Genomic DNA, 20,104 nt, shown 5'->3' with positions numbered 1-20,104 from the left:
AAATCGAGTCAGTGGTCATTTGGACACATCACCAACAAAAAGAGCATAGTAAGGGACAATGTTGAAAATTGAACAAGTCATGATTATTATCAATCCGCTATGTGGATTGACTTTGTTCATCTATGAATTGCTCGCTATGGAAAAAAACTGAAAAAACTCTGGGGGGGGGTATGGTGCATATCCACCGCTTTCCATGCCAAAAATGAAGAAATCCAAGGCAAGCAAAAAGACAAGAATAAAGCAAAGTAAAGTAGTCAAGGCCCTTCCTCTTGACAAGAGAGCAGGACATGTGGTGCAATCCGGGTATCAAAAGAAACAGAGAGACTTTTGATTTCGATGACCGGAGGGTGGCGCCTGGCTCCTCGATGGTAGTTGATTGTTTGATGGGGTTGTTTGGTTTGTCGTAAAGGTGAATAGTAGTAGAATGAAAAGAAAAACAGGAAACTTTTTGTTCGTTGGTTGGTTATACAGTTGGAGCAAGAGAGAAGCTTGCTCTGAGGGAAACGCCGTTGCTAATGGATGGGAAAAGGGAGGCTGATGGGAGAGAATCAGGACCAGCTCTCAAACCAGGATAGTAGTAGTAGTAGTAGTGAGGTGAATGTTGAATAGTGACAGAGAAGTGAAAGTCGAACGGAAAGCGCGGAGAGACAGGCAAAGCAATCGGTCTAGTGAGAGAATTGCCTGCTGAGACGCTGCCATGCGTGCTCGACGCTCCTTCGGACACCGTCCTTTTCGCTCTCGACGCTCGAGGAGCTGGAGGCGGAAGAGGAGGAGCTCTGGCGGTGGGTTCGGGGCTTCATCTCGTCGACGAGGTTTCCGGCGCCGCCGCGGCCAATGTGGTAGACGGGGGCTTGCTGGGAGCGCAGGCGCTCTTGCTGTTGGAGCTCCTCGTCGAAGCTGAAGATGGCACGTTCGGACTTGCGCATGTTGCCAGCACCGCCACGGCCGGTAGCATAGAAGGCATTTGATGGTGGAGGAGGCAGGTTGGTGCGGGAGGCCGGGCCAGAGGCAGTAGCGCCTGAGGTGATTTCGGTAGGCTTTACGCGCATGGCGTTGCCGGCACCGCCGCGACCAGAGTACATGTAGTTGGAGGCGGATGGGTGAGGTTCGCTGATGTGGAAGTTGACCATTTTGGCGGCGGTGATGTAGATGGATGACGTGATTTGGGGTAGAGGGTTGAATTGATGGTAGATTGGATCAAGTCAGGTCAGGCTGGGCAGTAGTAGTGTAGTGGCAGTGGTACCAGACAAAGCATCTGGGGTAAGAGGGTTTATATAACAAAACAAGGCGGACTGATCACGATGGGTGTGTAGAGGACATGCGGTGCAGGGCCAGGCTACCAGAATTTTCGGCGCCACGCAACACAAACGAACCAAAGGCGCACGAGGCTTGGTCGACGGCTTGGTCGGGTGAGGGCGACTTTGCAGTTAACGGCAAGTTATCGATCATGCGTGGCCTCGCCCGGCCCAGAGTAGGAATTTTCGCAGCGCCATGAGTAGTTTACCATTACCCCCTCAAAATGCGGTGATTGGCCGGGCGCAGTTTTTCGGGGGTAAGAGATTGCCAGGGGAAAGGGTCAGGTGCAGCAACGCGTGCGATCGAGCCCCATTACGCCATGCCACCCACCGGACACGGCCTCCGCAGCAACCACTAGCAGCCGGGCCCAAGGCGGACAATGCCCACATACTGTGGAGGCGGGAGCGCGACCGACGAGGCCCGGGTTTGAAATTTTGTGCTAGCGGCCATTGCGGTGCCTGGCAGGAACAGCAGCTGAGAGGGCTGTGACGTTGGCCTGCTGAGCGAGAGGGCTGCAAAAATCTGACCCTGTCCCGGTCTTGTTTCCACGCTGACCGGACGCCAAAGGAGGCGACTGTGCTGCTCCCACCCGGGCGACTATGGCGACTATGGCCACGGCTGCCAGCGCGCATGACGTCGAGCATCGTGACGTCTGGACGACGACGGTGGCCAAGCGCTGGCACGGTACATTACTCTACATACTTACGTGTCGCGGTCCTCTGTCCGGCCGGCCACATCCAGGAGTCATCAGGTACACGCATGGGCGCTGGGGCCGCTGCGCCTTGCCCATCACACCATAGCCCTCAGTCTTTTCACGATCCTTGGCATCCGCGCCCCTTGGACACCTACCTATACGACTCCACACAGTACGCGTGACACCAGCAAAGAGCACGTCTGCGCAGCTGCAACCTGCGTTTGACCCTGGCATTCTTGTCTACACAGCTGCGCTTCATAATCCGTTGGCGAGGGCGCATTCCCGTCCCGGGCATTGAGCCCTCGCAGACGCCGCCCATGCATGCCCTCCCCATTGCCATGATGCCCTCACTCGGCAAGCCGCCCCCCTTGGTCCTACTTGTACGTACATAACCACCCCCAGCCCGCATCGCGCTTAAGTAACAGAAACCGCTCTGAAATGCGGGGGAGGCAGGCGACTACAGTAGCTCTCCCGCTGACGAGCCACGCTTACCGGCTGACACGTAGATCCAGCCGACCTCCCATGCCCCGCCGCTGCTGCCCCGTCGTTGCCAATACCCCGGCCGCCCCTCTCCCATTTCCATGACTAACTGCAACCCCGACTGCACTACCACTGTTTCCCCTTCGGCTTCTTACTACACACACATACACACATACCCACTGCCCTGCCCTGCCCTGCCCAGACGGACACCAGTGGGACCGCCAAACTGCTGCTGCTGCTGCTGTTGCTCCTCCTCCTCAATCGTTACACAGCATCATCATCATCACTGCTCATGCAAACTTGGTATGGATAATGTCCGGGTTCTCCTGCCACTCGTCCTTTTCCACCCACATCTGCGTCGTCAAGTCAGCACATCACCTCCCTTGCAAATAACATCATGCACCACTTGCCTTTTTGAACGTGCTCAGTCCAGCCAGAATACTGCCGCCCGTCCACGTCGTGTAGATGCGCTCTGGTGGCGCCAGTATCTTAATTCGCATGTCCTTCACCGCCAGTCGCTGTACCTCGTGGAGCAGCCGGTTTCCAAACCCCTTGGTCAGTGTAGACCCACCCGACAACACAATGTTGCCGTATAGCGCCTTGCGTAGATCCATGTCCGTTCGGTGAATGGCCTCCACCACAATCTGGTGCACGCCAGGATATTCTAGACCAATAATTTCCGGATTGAACAATATCTCGGGCGCTCGGAAGCGTTCCGCTCCAACCTAGACCCGTCAGCTAGCCTTTAGCAAGTCAAGCCATCGTCGACAACTCACCCGCAGTTTCTGCCCATCCGGAAGCGTGTAGTCGATGCTCTTGCCTTCTGATCTCGAAGACCCTGACCAGTCCTTCTCCTCCTTGGCAGGGTCAAGCGCCACATAGCCTGTTGCTTCTTTGATGTTCTTGACTGTCTCCTTTTCTGCGCTCGTGTGAAAGATGCGCCCGCTTTTCCGGAGCAATTGTTGAAAATGCTCCGTAACGTCTCTGCCTGCCACGTCAATTCTTCTGATGCTGTTTGGTATCGCAAATCCCTGGAACACTGGCACCGCATGCGATACACCGTCTCCTGAATCTAGCACCAGACCCGTCGTCTTGCCAGAGGCGTACAGCGAAAGCACCGCTTGCACAGACGTATACAGCGCAGGCACATTGAACGTTTCAAACAGAATCTGTGCTGCCGTATCGCGGTTCTCGCGCGGATTCAGTGGAGGCTCCGTGAGCAGTACCGGATGCTAGTAATGTCACAGTCAGCTCAGTGCCCCTCCAACACTCGCAAATGGGGCTGCCTCTGCTCCCCAACCTCACACTCACATCTTCGCTGACTGTCCTTAACCCCTCCGTATACACATACTGCCATATCCGCTCCATGTCGTCCCAGTCTGTGACAATGCCGTGCTCCAATGGGTAGTTGATCTTGAACAGCCCCCTGTACTGCTGTGCTTGCGGCCCTATGAATACGTCTCCCTCCAATGCGCCCGCCATTGTCCGCACATGTTTTGGTCTCCCTACATATGACGGAAAGAAGCATTTGGGCACATCTTCGCCTGCGAACCCAGCTCGGATCGTGCCGCTGCCGTTGTCAATCACAATCGGTGCATTGTGTAATCGAGACCCCATGGCGGGGACGGCGGGCGACGGTAGTGATGGGTGGCCCGGCTATGTGACAATTTGCGGTTGCGAGCTTGGTTTCGGCCGTTGGGAGGATAATAGTTTGGCAGTTGCTTTGGCGAGGGGTTGCTGTCGTGGCTACTTTCCCCAGTTGGAGCTCCTGCTTGAGTCGCGAAAGTTCACGACGCGCTTCGGCACTGTTGGCAGGGGTCCTCTCACCGCATCACGTGCTAGCGTCTGCAACTTGACGTCTGCAGGGCATGGAAGCGTTTTTTTTTTGTGATATTTTTCTTCTTGCGATAAAACTGCTGCTGGTAGTCCAAATCAGGGAACCTTTGGAGTTTGCAGAAATCAGCCGATATGCTCTTGTTATCGACTAGAAAAGCATATAAGAGTATCAACCCCGCAATTCGCCCTACGTACTACTCCACGCTACTACCAAGCCTCGCTTTGAATGTTTCCAAGACTGACCAAAACTCACACTCGCTCGCTTTTCATTCTTCTAACGAATATTCCAATTCCAGAAGCTACTCTTTAGCGAAACTCATTACATTCAAGCAACTCCCCAAAGTACTTTGTACCAACATCCTGAAGCGCCAAGATTCCTTCGACATGCCTCGATATCAAAATCACTACTGTATATTTCCAGGAATTATCCGAGAACCAGCTGATCCATCATTTCATAGGGCTCAGATATAAATTTGATCGACATGCCACCGACTTGCCCCCACCTGCCTTGAGACCATACAATTATGCTGGAAGCAAATGTTCACAAGGTCAAAGCCAGCTTTATCTCCAGTAACATAGGTGTCAAAGCAGCAGTCAATAGCTCGGTTCAACAAAAATCTACTGTAAGCCCATATAGACGTAATATGTATATCCATTACCCATGCAACCATCTCAAACACCCATCTTCCATCACTGCAAAAAATGCAACGGCCGTGGCCTTCCCCAGTGATCACTCGGATTGAACCTCCAACATCCATCATGCTTCCTCGAAAACCAGTATGCATTCAGCCAAGGCACGAAGAACGGTAGAGGAGGGAAGTCAGCACTGCCCGGATAATTCTTATCCAGACAACCCATGACCAACGGTATGACGAGGTTCTAACAACACACGCAAAGAATCAGCAGCGAACCCATGAATAGTAAGAAGAAGAAGAAGAAGAAGAAGAAGAAGAAGAAGAAGAAGAAGAAGAAGAAGAAGAAGAAGAAGAAGAAGAAGAAGAAGAAGAAGAAGAAGAAAGGATGCAAATACACACCGGATCCGCCGTCCTCCCCCCCTCATCAGCCGTCTCCTTCATCGCCTTCTTAACCCCCTCCCCATCGCACTTCTCCAACCCCACCAACGTATCAATCTCATCGTGCAAATGCTGCGTCAGCAACGGCGCAAACCCATCAATCAGGCCCTTGAGCACCTCGGCATCATACTCGACCTCTCCACCCGCCACCCTCTTAGCCCACCGCACCATCTCCGCCATGCCACCCTCAAAGCCCTGGTGCTGCGCCACGTTCCCCGCCATATCGCACGGCTGGCCCGCTGCCTTGGCCAGCGCCTCGATCCGCGGGAAGAAGAGCGTTTCCTCGGCTGAGTGGTGATGGTGGATGGTATCGGCCCATGCGGTCGTGTACAGCATGAGGTCCGATATGTCGGCGGGGAGGCGGACAAAGGGAGCTTGGTTGTAGATGGAGTTCAATCCACGGAGCAGCAGGTTGTGGACGTTTGCCATTTCTATGCATACCTCCAGCACGCCGGCGTTTGAGCATGTGGGCGCGCCTGGGGTGCCGGGGATTTTGAGCAGGGCGAAGGGTGTGTCGGCCCACGGGGTTGTGGGCTTGGTCGTCGTCATTGTTGTATCTTCAAGTTCTAGGGCGGTGGCTGTATTTTGCTGAGAAAGAGAATATGTTCTATTTGAATACTGACTACTAACTACTATATACCTCTTTTTTTTCTCTTTGTATCTATCTACTGATAAGACGGCTTGCCTGCCTGTCGGCGCCCCCGAGCATGTATTCGCAGCTCTACAGGCTGACCAAACGCATCTTCTTGTTTCCAAGTGGAGAAAAGTTGCAATCTGGTAGTACGTAAGCGGTATACTACTTGTGGCTAAGAACTGCCCGCCTTATCGAGAAAGACCCCTTCTTAGGATACTTAGCGCTGATTGCTGGGCTGACGCCTTGCATGAGAACAGCTAGCCTTAATGCTTAGAAAGGGTACAGCTATTCGAGAGTTGCGAGTGGCTACGGTTATATCATCTAGTGTGGCTATACCTGGCTTGCTTGGGCATACTGCCGTTTCCCTATGAGACAAGCTGAGCGAGCAGGTATGCGCATATAGTTTTGGTTACCTAGTCGAGTTCATACTTGCTGACTCGTTCTACACATACAACGCAGCCTTTGATATAGAATCACGAAAATACACACAAACTAAAGAGTGGTCATGTGGGCAGTAGTAGTGAAGGCCCGTTGCTGTTCGTCAGTTTCCAGTCCCAAGGAACCAACTTTATAAGCGTTTGCAGATCCTACAATATAAATAGCCGCATACAGATAGCTTCTTGTTTCGATTGATCTTTTAAAGTTCCTGCGCCACGGGATATGGTGCGGTGCAGCTGCAGCCAATCGCGGACACGTGAAATTGGGAAGGAAAGCTTAGTGTCTTGGCGGATGACACCCTCCTTTCCGTCCTCATTGTTTCATCGATGTGACCTAAACAGGCCACACTGCCCAATGTTTGGCTGTGCCTGCTGGCCAAGACACATCAGCGAAGAACAATGCATCTGACAACTGTGTGCACGAGCCTGTGGTCGTCCTGTACAGAAGAAACGAGACGGCAGACTCGTTCCAAGAGATCGAATATGGTCATTGTATGGGCATATACACAGACATTGTCGGCTGGTGTTCAGTACACTACTTACTCGAAATGCTCGGCACATCCGTCGATCGTTTGGTGCAGGGACCTTTTGCCCCATACGCTGTCCATTCCCATTTCCATCTACTCACATGGTTAATTAGGTGTGAATTGAAGGGCACGCTGTCATGTACAAGATTCCGCCCATGGTTTCAACACACACCCGTCGCACGTCACTCCAAGCTTATGCCGTCCCACGAGAGACTGTTTTTTCCGCAGAAAGCCCCCCTTCGAAACAAAGAAACATGTGCACCACCCGTCATTCTTACAGGCGCACGGCTCGTCTCTTCACCCCCACATCTTGAACCTGATGTACGCACATCCCCATAGGTTGTGCCGAGACGTTGCCCCTGCTGTAATTTCACGGGTTACTCTTCGCCAGTTAGCTTGTAAACCTATCTTTTCCCTGCTAAATATCTAGTAGTACCCCCATCTATTATCCAACGTCTGTCGCTCCCGCTTGCTTCTCCCCACCCTCCTCCCTCTGAAGTTTAAGATTACTCAAATAGGATTTCCTTTTTAAGAAGTCCCAGTATTACCTTTACCTTTTTTCTCTCTTCTCTCCGGTCTGATCCAGAACTTTAACACTCCTTACCTATAAGCCACTATGCACTTCACCCTGCTCATCAGCGCCCTGGCCGCCAGCGCCCTCGCTTCACCCCTCGCCACAACCCCGATGACCAAGGCAGGCATGAGCGATACTTGGACACCAGCACCCAGCACCACAGCAAGTTGCGCAAACACAGACGAACCCAACTTTTACGTTAGCTTCGCGCGCAGCGATCCCGTCGAAACTGTAATCCACAATGCCTGTGTAGCTATGATGCCCGAGTGCGCATTCCGCGACCGCCTCCCCAACGGCAACTTTTGCACCGCAACTGTCGACTACCAGATCGATGGCCCAAAGACCTACATACCGCCAAACGTCGATGCGAGTAGCTACACCGATGAGCAGTCCCAGTCTTCGCAGGTCATATGTAAGTTTCTCCTCCCCCCCTTTTCGAGTTCGACTTGGAAAATCTGAAGTCATTCGCTAACGGATGTTACTACCGTAGTTGAAGTAAGGCCTCCTTTGGGAGAGGGAGATGGCTCTACAGATCCGCTTGTCTTTTGGAAGGTGCAGGATTGCTATGGGTATTTTCATCAGCTTCTAGAGGAGATGAGTCCTGAGGGTTGTCGTGATAGCGAGGGTTCGTTGTTGGGGGAGCTCGTTGTTGGGGAGGAGAGTTCGTTGGCTGGGACGAAGTTTGTTGTTTCGATGGATACGATTGATGGTTAGGGTTGGAATGTTACTTGGGATAAATGGTCGTAGTAGCTGTACATACTACCACGAGGAGGTTCTTTTTTTTTGCCATTCTTCTTTTGTATTATCTATCTTGGGGGCTTTGTGGGAGATTGGGGTAAAGTGTTGGAAAAGGGACGGGTCGCATGGGCAAGTAATACTTATTAATATATAACCTATGTCCTTCTCTCCAGTTTTTTTGATCAAAAAGTTCCTATACATGAACTGTAAGTTAGAGTGTTGCAATTTGGAATGTCTGATAACATGCATCATCGACTTGAGCCCCTTGCTCCCCCCCTTTTTTTGTTTCTAGTTGCAAAAGAAGAAAAAGAAAGGAATAGATAGGTGAGCATGAAACCCATGTATGTTTCAGTAGGTGTATACGCGTTGTTCCTTGAGCGACATCGGTATTCTTCAATGTTCATGTGGTTTTGTAGACTGTGATGATTTTGTTGCTGATCGCGGAATGCTTGCTGTTGTGAGAAGAATGCAAGAAGCTAACCGGTTACCATCTGGCTACCCAATGCAGCTTCTTAGTTTCGAAGTCTTACTATACAAGTGGTCAAGCCTTGATCAAGTGCACCTGACGTGGTCTGATTTATGACTACACGGCAGCACGGCACATACCCGACTACTGAGGTATTTCTCCTTCTAGTAGAAACCACAATTGCAATACGGTCAAATACGGCAGACGGCATGCACTTCACCTGTGCTCCATTGCCAAGCCGGCATGACGTCACCACCCAACCTTCGTCATCGCCTAGTTACCCCAGCCTCGCATCATAAACACTCGATTCACATGCCTCGGTTACACATATCCGTTACCTTTTAGTAGTAGCCCAGGTACCGGCTCATCCGAGCCTATAGCACAGCCCGGGCGTACATGCTTGGCTACATCTAATGTGTCTCTTGTGCACCCGCATTTCGCGTGCGGGAGATGTGCATGTTCCCATTCCTTTCTGGAACCCTACGTACGTATGGAAAGAAGATGTGGCTTGCCTAGTATTCACTACCACAGTCACTAAAACTGCACCAAGTCAACCGCATAGCAAATTGGATAGATATAAAATAATCCACAACAGCAATTCCACAGTACCCTGCCACTCACTCTAACCTGCTTTGCACTCTCAAGCCCTCCTCACTAATTCCCATCATCTCCCCCAAGAAACCCTTTACTACATACATACGTACTATCAAACAAAAATGCGCATCCAACCCACCATCCTCGCCCTCGCCTCTACAGCCTCCTGCAGCCTCCTCCCCCGTAACCCCCCAACAAACTCAACCACCACACCCTCAGTTGTCGCAGCCCAATACGACGGAACCTGCTTCTACCCCGTCCCAGACGCAACCTTCAACCTCAACAGCTACCTCGGCACCTGGTACCAAGTCGCCGGCACACCCTTTGGCCCTACCGCCGGCGCCCGCTGCGTAACCGCGAATTACTCGCTAAACGTGCGTCCTCTTTTCTTTCCCCTTTACCAAAACCTTTCCCCCCCTCCCCCCCTCTCCAGAAAAGTTGGAATACCAATGTATACATGTACATACGTACTAGTACTATCGATGAGACTGACATTGAGACATACTTAGCCAAACGGCACCGTCCGCGTCGTCAACTCCGCATCTGCAGGCCCCTCGACCTTCAGCATCCAAGGCACCGCTACCCCTGCAGCCCCTGCGTACGGACTCGCTGGAGTGTTTACCGTCACGTTTCCGGGGACCCTGCCCGTGGGACAGGCGAGTGCGTGTCCTGGACCGAATTACATTGTCCAAGGTACGGCTTCTCTAGTGTCTTTTCTTGATGGTATAGTATGAATGGAGGGGGAACGAAAAGCTGATGTAAATAGATTACGCCGTCGATTGGGCTATTGTGCAGACCCAGGAGTGGAATACGCTCTATGTTCTTAGTCGAGTGAGGGAGCCGGCAGAGGAGAGTATCCAGGCGTGGGTCCAGAGGGCGGTGGCGTTGGGGTCGAATGCGACCGAGGTTGTGAGGTTTGATCAGACAGGGTGCTAAGGGGAGGGGCCGGGGGTTTGAGTGGAGGATTTTAGGTGAGAAAAGGTATGGTTGGGTTTAGTTAAGTGGTTAATTGTTTTGTTGGGGAGGCAGAGTATAAATTTACGAATTATCATGGTAACGTTGATTGCTTGTACAGTGCTTGTTTTTTTGTCTTGATGTCGTAACTTCAGAGCTAGTAACTACTTTTGATATTCAGAGACAAACATTGAAGCTCCATAATCGACATACTCGTCACTGGGTATGAGATGAGCTTTTTTTTTTCTTCTTCTCCCTTCTCGCTGTAAATTGATAGTGGAAAAGAAAAGGGAAACAATGGCTGTATGAGAAACAAAGGCGCGTGAATCATTACAAGAGATAAGTATAACTAATGCCGCGAAAGCGGTCAACACAGGTAAAAGTATATGCAAAGGTGGGATATATATGCCTTGAAACATGGAACAAGATACACATCACTGGTAGACGGGGCGCTGGTCAACATTAGCATGCGACTTTGGCACCTGAGCCACGGGCTGCGGCTGCGGTGCCCACTGCTGACCAGGCTGTTGGCCATACGGCTGGTACATCTGCGGCGCCCATTGCTGGCCTGGCTGTCGCGACCACTGCTGCACCGGCAGCGGCGGCCCCGAGTACCCCATATTCTGTTCCTGCGGCTGCAACTCATACACCCCGCGAAACCCAGCATACCTTCCCTGGCCGCCAAACGCCCACTTGAGCCCTCCCCTCGTCCTAACCAGCACCCACAGACTGGCCAGCACCGCCATGGCCGCCACCGCCATGGGCAACAGCAAATACCGCATAGCCCGACTCGTCCCACACGCCGTCGCTGCCCACCCCTCGCCAGGAAACAAACTGTGAATCTGACACGCCCACGTCTCCCGCGTAAGTTCCTGATCAGGCCGACCGGCATCCTCGTAATTCTTCCACGTCCCATCGCGCGCCTGCACGCTGGTTGCGTACCCAAAGCCTCCCAAGCTCACAGCTATCATGACCACATTCGCAACCAGCACAACCCATACCCACACCCGCTCATGTCGCGCCGTGCCCTCGACCTTCTTCAACTGCCATATCCCCGCCGCGCTCAGCACAGTCACCGCGTACGCCATCACGCAGATGCCGAGGATGACGAGCATGGGTGCGTGGTTGAAGTCGAGCGTCAGCCCGATGTCTGGGCCCCCGCCTGGCCGTGCCAGCACCAGTTGGAAGGCCCCCGTCCGAAAGCTGCGCTGCAGGTTCGAGTACAAGGTGTTTTTGGAGATGCGCTCAAGGATGGAGATTAGGGCTGCGGTGGGGAAGAGGAGGAGGACCGGCGGTGTGAGGAGGAGGAGGGTGCGGCAGCCGTTTGATTTGGGCATTGTCTCGTGTTTGAATTGATTGCAATGGAGTTTTTTTCCTTTTTTCTTTTTCTTCTTTTGCTCCGCTGACCAAGTCGTGTGTTGAGTTTTTTTCCAAAGGGGCGTTTCAGAAGGGTAAGAGTGCTTTTGAAGACACGGCTACGGCTCCCCTCTTCTTGGTTTCTTCGCAGAAGAGTGCCTGTTGTGTTCGTGGCGTCATGGCGAGGCGCGAACGGTGGTGGTTGTTGCGCCGATGGGACGATGGACGCCTGAAAGTGTGGAGCTTGGCCGCGGTGATAGCTGTGCTTGGCGGATTCGATAGAGAGAACAGACTTTAATGCGGCCATATCTGCTGCTTTGACACTCTATATTGCATTTTTTTTGTTTGCATAGTAGTTGGAGTGGTACCTCTCGTGGATCTATGCGCGTCTTATCAAATGGCCGATCGACGCGTGCTCACGTGAAACCATGTTCCCGTAACGTGGTTCGCAAAGTGAAGACATCATCACAGTGCAAAAAGAGGCATAGCCTTGGGACGGTCTAGTTGCGATTCCAAAATACGGAGTGGTGCAATTCAACGTCTACTTTTACTTACGAAAGGCCGTTAGAAGGCCGTCTATGTGTATGTCTCAGATATGGTTACCAGCCCAAATACCCAGCTGAAAAAGAAAGATATTACAATATATATGTCCAACATGGCTCTATGCGTCAAAAAACCGTATATACCTACTACTACTGTGGCGCTCCAATGGCTTGTAGTTTTGCTAGCTCGTAGTACACGCCCTTCTTGGCTACCAGCTCGTCGTGTCGACCCTTCTCAACAATCTTGCCATGGTCAAACACGTAGATAACATCCGCGTGTTGAATTGTGCTCAATCGATGTGCGATGGCGATTGTAGTACGGCCCTTCGAGGCGGAGTCAAGGGCGTCTTGTACAACCCGCTCGGATGTGGAGTCGAGAGCAGAAGTAGCTTCGTCAAGAAGGAGGACTTTGGGGTCGCGAAGGAGGGCACGGGCGATTGCCATACGTTGGCGCTGGAGAGAGTCAGTAGCTGTTGTGCGAGAAGATGGAAAGAAAGAAAAGAACTTACCTGGCCACCTGAGAGAAGAGCACCCTTTGCGCCCACGAGCGTGTTGAAGCCATCTGGTAACGATGTAATGAAATCATAGATGTTTGCATCCTTGCATGCTTGGATGACGATGTCATCACCCAAATCCTCCTTGTCTGCCAGAATATTTTCGCGGATTGTGCCGGTGTAGAGCGTGGTTTCTTGGCTCACAATGGCTAGTTGTGAACGGTAGTCTTGGAGGTTGTAGTCGGTCAGTGGCACCTCATCAACAAGTACAGCACCGCTGGTCGGGTCATAGAATCTCTCCAGTAGCTGCATGACGGTCGACTTTCCACTACCAGAGGCACCAACAAGTGCAATGAATTGACCAGGCTCGGCAGTGAGATTGACGCCGCGCAATACACGGTGGTCTGGTCGCCCTGGGTATGTGAAGCGTACATCTTGAAGTTCAACCTTTCCTACCAGGCGATCAATCTTCTTGCCATCTTGGGACCAGTGATCGATCTTAGGAATGCGGTTTAGGAACGACTTGAGCAACTTGGCAGCATCCTTGGCCTCACCCATGTCTGGAGCAAAAGAGAAGATAGATCCAGCAGCTTGAGCTCCGTTTATGATCGCGGAATAGACAATGAAGAACTGCAAGACCGTGTACTCCCGACGGAACAGCAATTGACCTCCGTACCAGAAGACTAGAGCGAAAACCAACATGTTTAATCCTTGGGACGTAGCATAGAGCACGGCTGAAACGTTTGTAAACTTGAAGTAGCCTTTGCCCTGATCCACTAGTTTAGCCTGGTACTCGGCCAAGAGATGTTTCTCGAGCGAAAGCGTCGCAACAGTGCGGATAGACGAGGCAGCCTCGCAGGCAAAACTTGCAGCATCGGATGTCTCCTGGGTTCGTTTCTCCATGCGAGTGAGTGCGTAGAAACGGAAGTAACCGCATCCAATAACAAGAGGGATGGTTGAAGAGCACACGAGAGCTAGCTTCCATCCGAAAGAGCATCCGGCAATAAAGGCGACGAAGATAGAAGCGGCAGCGCTGATAATCGTACCAAGCGTAGATCCACTGAGACCTGCAAGGCGATTTGCCTCTGATGACAGGAAGTTGCTAAGAGCTCCGGAAGTGACCGTTTCGCCGTCAAAAAACTCCATATCTTGGCGTAGCATGGCCCTAAAGGCGCGGATTCGCACATTGCCGACGAGTTTAGCAGACCCCCTGGATAGTGTCTGACCTTGGACGTAGTAAAAGAAGCCGATGACAAGTCCGAGCATGAGAAACATGCCGCACCAGAAGTTGACGCCATGTCCGCCAAGCGATGTTCCGGGCGACAAGAGCGAGTTGATCGAGTTACCAAGAAAGATGGCTTGAAAGGCGGGGTTGCAACCAGCGAGGAAGCTAAAAATCAGCCCGAGAGTCATTGCCTTGTGTTCGCCCTTGTTCATTTCCCAGCTAAACTTGATCAGCTCCCAGGCGCCGTAGTTTCGGTTGTTGTCGTCTTTCTTTGCCAAGAATTCAGAAGGAGCCGATGTCGCTGTTCGCAACAAAGCAAGTTTCTGATCATCTGCTTCGCCTCCTGTTGCTTTCTCGGGGTCTTCTAGGCGTGACATTCTATTGTCTGTGGTTTTCTTGGAAGTGAGCTCTTGAGCCTGCACAAGACTTGCATATACAGAGTTGAGGTCGATGAGTTCTTGATGAGTGCCTTGCTCGACAATTTTTCCCAATGCCATGACCACAATGTTGTCGGCCTTCTTAATAGTAGACAGTCGGTGGGCGATGACGATTGTTGTTCGTCCTTGCGATGCTCTGTCGAGGGCGTCCTGGACTAGACTCTCAGACCTGGTATCAAGTGCAGCGGTAGCTTCGTCCAGAAGAAGAATCTTGGGATCCGATACAATGGCACGAGCGATGGCAATTCGCTGCTTTTGTCCACCTGAAAGCAGTCCACCACGCTCTCCGACTTTAGTTTGGTATTTGTCCGGGAGGTCCATGATGAAGTCGTGGGCATTGGCAATCTTGGCAGCGTTCTCGATAAGTTCCATCTTCTTCTCGTCCGATACATTTGCATACTCTGTGTTCACCAATCCGTGCAAAATACTCTCGTAGATGGTTGTGCTGAATAGTACAGGCTCCTGGCTGACAATGGCGATATGCTGGCGCAACCAACGCAGGTTCAAAGTGGCGATATCCCTTCCATCCAAGAAGATCTGTCCCTCCATTGGGAGATAGAAGCGTTCCAAAAGTCCAACAATTGTAGATTTTCCAGATCCTGACGCACCCACAAGCGCAACCATCTTGCCAGAGGGTACAGACAGATTGAAACCTGAGAGCACCGTAGTATCTGGACGAGAGGGATAAATGTGCTTGAGATTCCTGAACTCAAGGTTCCCAATAAAGTCATCGGGTATGATGCCTTTGTCGGTTTCTGGATCGATGGGAGAGTCTCTTTCAATTGTGTTGAAGACCTTGGTAGCAGCCGCGGTAGCTCCACCAAACGCTTGAATATGAGGCAGGTTCTGCCCAATAGAGAAGCCCGCAATCATAAGCGCCATGACAACGGTAAGAATTTTCGAGACACTGAGTTCTCCGTCGTCTAGAAATCGCTTGCCTTGCCAAAACGCCAAGGCATACTGAAGATTGAGCACACCCATCATTCCAGCAATCATCATCGACAGCCAGAACTTTGCCTTGTAGTCGAACCTAGTTGCGCGGTCTACAAAAGCCTTGTACTTTTCCTCAAGGCGCTTCTGTGTTCCATATGCGGCGACATTGCGGGCTGAGGACAGCACCTCCTCGGCCAAAGAAGCAGCTGTAGCGTATTCGTCAATGGATAGAGTTTGTGCCTTCTTCATGAGGGTACCATTGACGCCCATCATCAATACCAACGCAATTGTGGCAGATAGCATGATCAAAGAGAGTTTCCAGGATCTGATGAAACCGATGATAACAGCTGACACAAACATGGAGACTCCAGTAACGAACAAGCCAATCTTTTGGCCGATACCATCCTGGACAAGGTTCATGTCGGAACTGATACGTGTGGTGACTTCGCCGGAGCCCAGGAAGTCGAAGAAAGCAATGTTTTGCCTGAAGATGGCGCGCAAGTAGAGCTCTCGAATCGTTCGTGTAATGCGCTCTCCGGTATACGAAAATCCAATGATACTGATGTATGAGGTGACGAACGCCCCGATACCAAGATAAACAAAGTACAATGTGAATTTTTCAATTTCATGCTGAAATCTGGCGGCTGCAACAGCATCGACTGAGAAGCTAGTAAAGCTTCCCGCGAAATTGCCATAAACAAGCTGGGTCAAGTCAGCTTTGTCTTCTTACAGTGCAATGACAGCCAACTCATGTAACTGGCAAAACCCATAGCTCTGACACGGCCTGAAAACCAAGATCTGGCATGTCGAAGTGGCGATGGTTTGGCGTATTACTTACAGTCATCAGTGGCATTACTGCACCGGCGGCAATACTAGCGATCAACGCTACAACCATAACGGCCTTGTCTTTGGCGGTGGCATATCGAAACAAGGAAAAGTAGCCAACTGTGAGAGTAGGTGCTGTTAACTGTAGGTCGATGATTTCCTTCTCTTTATCGCTAAGGGTAGTCGTGGGCGACGTGGAGTCCTTTTCCGACTGCACCTCATGCTTCTCGTCAATGGCCTTGGAGACGGCCTCGCCGGTGGCCTTGGCCGAGTCGTCGTGGTCCATGCTCGGGTGGTGGTGGTGATCTTGTACTGTTGTCGCTGGTGCTTGCCGGGCAGCGATAATAGTATCTCGAGAGAGGCCCAGAGATGTAGGACAAAGGAAGGGACCCCAGCTGGCAACCTATTATTGAGATTCGTTCTGCGCCACCCACGGGGCCTGGACGAGTAAGACTAGATCACTGCACTCTTTGATCTGGACTCGACTAGACCCAATGCGATGTAGTGCACAGCTCAAGCCGCTCGGTAACACGGCCGTAGGCCCTAAAATGTTAATGACGCGCACCGGCTTGATTTTTGTGGGTACAAGATCATACGGCAAAATCTAAGCGAAGTGCTATGAACAGCCGCTTGGGAGGTTGCATTGAAGGATGGAGATGACAGCCGGCCATGAGCAGGCGGGCACCTTACATACGCCGGCCAGGTTATCGCTGTTGCCTGGCGTCGGGAAGTATTTGTCTGCCTGAAGCCAATCATGGTCATGTTCGGACGAGTAGAACTTGCGCGCAGACTGTTTGACAAGTCGCCAGTCGTCCTCGGGTGGCATCGATGGCCGGTCCTCGGGGATTGGTGTCGCCCGACAGAAGGAAGGGGCGTGCACTGGGACTCGCTTTGCCCTCCTCTTTACGCCCGTAAGTTGTGCACAGCACGCTATCACTAATAAGTCGCGTGTTAGGGCCTGTTCGGTTTAGCTCCGCCTTATTTACCCGTTCTGGACTGTGTATTAAACCCATCCTCAAAGCGCCATCGCGTGCGGTGAAATGTACACTTTGAAGCTGCAAAACACTGCTCTGTATCGTCAGCGCGAGTATAAAGTATCAGCCCCTGCCGGGTATGAATTCATCTCCTGCTGTCTACCTCTTAGGAAATAAAAGGCCAGTTTTCCACGTTGTAGTAACTCCAGACTTCCAGCTAGAACCCCAAACTCCACTTTGCCAAGTGACTGCACTATATCTAGCGTTTTCTATCTAACACCTAACATGCAGTGCATAGAGCCAGCCGATTACACGACCGTCACATGAATGCGATGTGAACATGAATGGTATCACTATAAAGTAGAGGCCCAACTAGACAACCCCTCTGTTTTCTATCCCAATCGGGATACGCCCGACAACAACGCTATGAACCAATATCCACTAACCCAAACCAGCCCAAAACCGCAAATGCAAAACCAAATAATCCAACAAGCCCTTAATCTTTGTCGGACCCATCTCGCTTCGAAGCACCCAATAGGGGAGAAAGAGCGATAGGATTGCGGGACCTCAATGATTTTACAGTTCTTCTCCTTCTTTCTTTCAATCTTGCGATTGGCCACGTGTCGCAATCCTGTCTCGTGAAACAGCGTTCATGACTTTCGGGCACACCGTTTTTAGAAACATCGCATGCTGTGCTACGCTACGGTTTATGCGTTGGAATGCAGTGGTCAAGTACGCGTCGTCAAGGGAATATCGTTTGTAATAGTTGTACGGATACGACACCTGAGAAGATGGAATGAAAGCTTCCAACCTGCATCGGTATGAAGAGAGATAGTTGGTTTGAGAGAAGGAAAGTAATTTGGCTGGTGTTGCATCAAGACATCGATATTGACCCCAGATATGCAGGACATCCCACAGCGATAAGCTATCGATACCTGAGAGCATTCCATAGAAAGGAAATCAAGACCATGGCGCGTTCAAACACCGACAGCGCAGAATCTGTCGAGTCTCGGGCTAGTGCAGGATAAATTCCCCGCGTACGTGTGTTGGAAGTCGTCAACGTCGGTCCGTTTCTCAGCTAAGCAAGACGCAGCTCAGGGAACAACTTAATCGAGGGATCGCCACTTCGCTCCGCCAATCGCATCTCAGCATTCTGAATACGAATTCCACTTTCCAACATAATGAATTAGCAGTGGCGACTGGTGTAGACAGCATACTTTGGACGCATGCGAAGAACTGCTCTCCGCAGTTGGTAGGCTATTGTTTAGGCAGCGACCATATGGCTTTACACCTAACACCCCCCCCCTCCCCAACTCTCATGTTGATTGGCGCGGGAAATGGTGTCCCTGTATGGTACAGCAAGCGAAAACCAAAAGGGATATCAGCCTGTCATATAACCATGCATACAGTCAGCAAAGGTATAGTATACGCAAAACATCGGTGTGTCGTTACTCGCGGAAGATGCCAAATGTGGACCGTGAGATTTCGTCCGATCTCCGGGTCACAGATTTTGGCAAATGCGAACATTCACTCAAGTTGTCTCACTGCGATATCTGATGTAAGAGTGTTTCTCAGATAGAGGCTATAGCTTACAACACATGTGTGCTACGTAAGTGTGAAATCATTATGCTAGATAGTGATATGCATTGATGTCGCTCAGTCTTATGTCTATTATTTTTAGAGATCGTTAGATAGAAATGCCTGATTTGGTGAATGACCATTCTAAGAAGTGGCCTGAGACCGGCAATCAATTCATGAATTCAACATTACCAAAGATTGTTCCACAGCAATATAAAGATATTGGGGTTCGGATACCCTCGAAGGGCTGTTGTCGGTGCAAAAGTGGCAGCGGGGCATACTGGGTCTATTGGCTTCTAGTCTATGCGTTCCACGGGTATCTTGAACTCTTGCGTGATCTTGGCCATGTTATCGACAACTAAGGGAGTGTAAAGTCAGTACGGGCTTAGTGTGCAGAGTGTGCGTGCTACTTGCGATCATTGACGTCGACAGTTTGCGACTTGTTCATTTTTGGGTTATTAGAGCTGGACCCAGATGCACTTGGGTCTTCTATCTTTGGTGGATTGGTGTCTATCTGGATAGTAACCTAGAGTAGATGGTTAGTGTTTGAGGTAGTGAGTAGGGTACACCCAGGGAATGTAATGCTGGGACTGTACCTCGCCATCCAGGCAGGCATAGTCTAAACCTACCGGTCCATCATTGACTAGAGCAACATCCATCATAGCAGCGAATAAGCCATCCTTGACCTTTTCGGGCTCATATAATGCTTTGACTTTGCTGAAGAAAGCCTGATACAGAGTGCGGGCCTTGTCACCGTTTGCGGACTGGTGAAAGTCTGGTTTATTTCCTTTTTTCATCGATGCCAACAGGGTAAATTGCGAGACTGTAACACGTCAGTAGCCCGTCTCGCAGGCTGCATGGTGGCTGCATACCACACAGAACCTCGCCCTGTATATCAGAAACGTTGGATTTCCACTTGGAAGGGTTAGAACCATGAATAGAGATGGGCTTGGATGCATCATACGCGGCCCGGAGGATCCTTGGTCTCGTCATCCCAGAGTCTGGCTTTGAGTATCTTGGCAGCCATGGCCTCGACATCCTTCTCAGTATCGTCTTTGGAGATGGCGGCAAGGACTAGCAGGCCCTTGCCAATCGACGAAATGAGCTGGCCATCTACAGTGACGGATGCCGACTTGACTCTCTGCAGCACGGCTAGGACATTGTTAGTGTCGCTGAGGCATTGATTGCATATGGACCGGGCCTGTACTCCTCATGATGGCGGGGTAGGTAGCTAGAGCAGCACCGCAGTGCTAGCTATCCACACACGCACAATCAGCCAGTCACTGGAGTTGCTCAGGCCGTTCTAGGCTCGATGAGTAACAAAGCAACTGATGGCGACTACGTCACGCATGGGAATTTGCGTATCCGACAAAAGTGAGACGAGGCTGAAGAGGGTGCAACGCGAACGTGAAACGGCGAGGCATGTGGGGGTGCTGA

The 20,104-nt window shown here is 51.3% G+C and overlaps 8 protein-coding genes across 8 annotated transcripts; 2 read left to right on the top strand and 6 right to left on the bottom strand.

The window, feature by feature from the left end:
• Positions 1-473: 473 nt before the first annotated feature.
• PSV08DRAFT_270567 (uncharacterized protein) lies at positions 474-1,195 on the bottom strand. Its single transcript, XM_014224761.2, has one exon. The coding sequence runs from the start codon at positions 1,128-1,130 to the stop codon at positions 666-668; it is 465 nt and encodes a 154-aa protein (XP_014080236.1). The 5' UTR covers positions 1,131-1,195; the 3' UTR covers positions 474-665.
• A 1,462-nt stretch (positions 1,196-2,657) lies between these two features.
• Positions 2,658-4,121, bottom strand: PSV08DRAFT_407612 (actin family). Its single transcript, XM_014224760.1, has 4 exons — positions 3,782-4,121; positions 3,247-3,702; positions 2,881-3,195; positions 2,658-2,823 (listed from the first exon to the last, which is right to left on the bottom strand). The coding sequence occupies exons 1-4, from the start codon at positions 4,085-4,087 to the stop codon at positions 2,761-2,763; spliced, it is 1,140 nt and encodes a 379-aa protein (XP_014080235.1). The 5' UTR covers positions 4,088-4,121; the 3' UTR covers positions 2,658-2,760.
• Positions 4,122-4,732: 611 nt separating this feature from the next.
• Positions 4,733-5,981, bottom strand: PSV08DRAFT_270549 (uncharacterized protein). Its single transcript, XM_014224759.2, has 2 exons — positions 5,341-5,981; positions 4,733-5,185 (listed from the first exon to the last, which is right to left on the bottom strand). The coding sequence occupies exons 1-2, from the start codon at positions 5,926-5,928 to the stop codon at positions 4,997-4,999; spliced, it is 777 nt and encodes a 258-aa protein (XP_014080234.1). The 5' UTR covers positions 5,929-5,981; the 3' UTR covers positions 4,733-4,996.
• A 1,478-nt stretch (positions 5,982-7,459) lies between these two features.
• Positions 7,460-8,455, top strand: PSV08DRAFT_270537 (uncharacterized protein). Its single transcript, XM_014224758.2, has 2 exons — positions 7,460-7,963; positions 8,042-8,455. Exons 1-2 carry the CDS (start codon positions 7,594-7,596, stop codon positions 8,263-8,265), a joined length of 594 nt encoding a protein of 197 aa, XP_014080233.2. The 5' UTR covers positions 7,460-7,593; the 3' UTR covers positions 8,266-8,455.
• A 1,016-nt stretch (positions 8,456-9,471) lies between these two features.
• PSV08DRAFT_359462 (Calycin-like protein) lies at positions 9,472-10,412 on the top strand (the record flags this gene model as incomplete). Its single annotated transcript, XM_014224757.2, has 3 exons — positions 9,472-9,723; positions 9,859-10,042; positions 10,116-10,412. 3 exons carry the CDS (start codon positions 9,472-9,474, stop codon positions 10,283-10,285), a joined length of 606 nt encoding a protein of 201 aa, XP_014080232.1. The 3' UTR covers positions 10,286-10,412.
• Positions 10,413-10,605: 193 nt separating this feature from the next.
• On the bottom strand, positions 10,606-11,640 carry PSV08DRAFT_359461 (uncharacterized protein; the record flags this gene model as incomplete). Its single annotated transcript, XM_014224756.1, has 1 exon — positions 10,606-11,640. The coding sequence occupies one exon, from the start codon at positions 11,638-11,640 to the stop codon at positions 10,738-10,740; it is 903 nt and encodes a 300-aa protein (XP_014080231.1). The 3' UTR covers positions 10,606-10,737.
• A 509-nt stretch (positions 11,641-12,149) lies between these two features.
• PSV08DRAFT_399323 (P-loop containing nucleoside triphosphate hydrolase protein) lies at positions 12,150-16,941 on the bottom strand (the record flags this gene model as incomplete). Its single annotated transcript, XM_014224755.2, has 4 exons — positions 12,150-12,654; positions 12,711-15,992; positions 16,129-16,518; positions 16,810-16,941. 4 exons carry the CDS (start codon positions 16,939-16,941, stop codon positions 12,352-12,354), a joined length of 4,107 nt encoding a protein of 1,368 aa, XP_014080230.2. The 3' UTR covers positions 12,150-12,351.
• Positions 16,942-19,073: 2,132 nt separating this feature from the next.
• Positions 19,074-19,881, bottom strand: PSV08DRAFT_368571 (D-Tyr tRNAtyr deacylase-like domain-containing protein; the record flags this gene model as incomplete). Its single annotated transcript, XM_014224752.1, has 5 exons — positions 19,074-19,193; positions 19,297-19,490; positions 19,540-19,582; positions 19,632-19,819; positions 19,875-19,881. The coding sequence occupies 5 exons, from the start codon at positions 19,879-19,881 to the stop codon at positions 19,074-19,076; spliced, it is 552 nt and encodes a 183-aa protein (XP_014080227.1).
• Positions 19,882-20,104: the final 223 nt, after the last annotated feature.

This window comes from Bipolaris maydis (assembly GCF_028858645.1).
Source record: "Bipolaris maydis strain C4 unplaced genomic scaffold PSV08scaffold_2, whole genome shotgun sequence".
Classification (NCBI taxonomy): Eukaryota; Fungi; Ascomycota; class Dothideomycetes; order Pleosporales; family Pleosporaceae; genus Bipolaris; species Bipolaris maydis.
The sequence above is the reverse complement of the archived record's forward strand: the minus strand, read 5'-3'. Positions and strand labels throughout refer to the sequence as shown.

Excerpts from the sequence above, each read along its gene's own strand:
- PSV08DRAFT_270567 (XM_014224761.2), bottom strand. The coding sequence starts at position 1,130 with ATGGTCAACTTCCACATCAGCGAACCTCACCCATCCGCCTCCAACTAC.
- PSV08DRAFT_407612 (XM_014224760.1), bottom strand. The coding sequence starts at position 4,087 with ATGGGGTCTCGATTACACAATGCACCGATTGTGATTGACAACGGCAGC. Across the intron at positions 3,703-3,781 it reads TAAGGACAGTCAGCGAAGAT|CATCCGGTACTGCTCACGGA; the intron begins GTGAGTGTGAGG and ends TGACATTACTAG. Across the intron at positions 2,824-2,880 it reads GACTGAGCACGTTCAAAAAG|ATGTGGGTGGAAAAGGACGA; the intron begins GCAAGTGGTGCA and ends TTGACGACGCAG.
- PSV08DRAFT_270549 (XM_014224759.2), bottom strand. The coding sequence starts at position 5,928 with ATGACGACGACCAAGCCCACAACCCCGTGGGCCGACACACCCTTCGCC. Across the intron at positions 5,186-5,340 it reads GGGGGAGGACGGCGGATCCG|AACCTCGTCATACCGTTGGT; the intron begins GTGTGTATTTGC and ends GTGTGTTGTTAG.
- PSV08DRAFT_270537 (XM_014224758.2), top strand. The coding sequence starts at position 7,594 with ATGCACTTCACCCTGCTCATCAGCGCCCTGGCCGCCAGCGCCCTCGCT. Across the intron at positions 7,964-8,041 it reads CCAGTCTTCGCAGGTCATAT|TTGAAGTAAGGCCTCCTTTG; the intron begins GTAAGTTTCTCC and ends TTACTACCGTAG.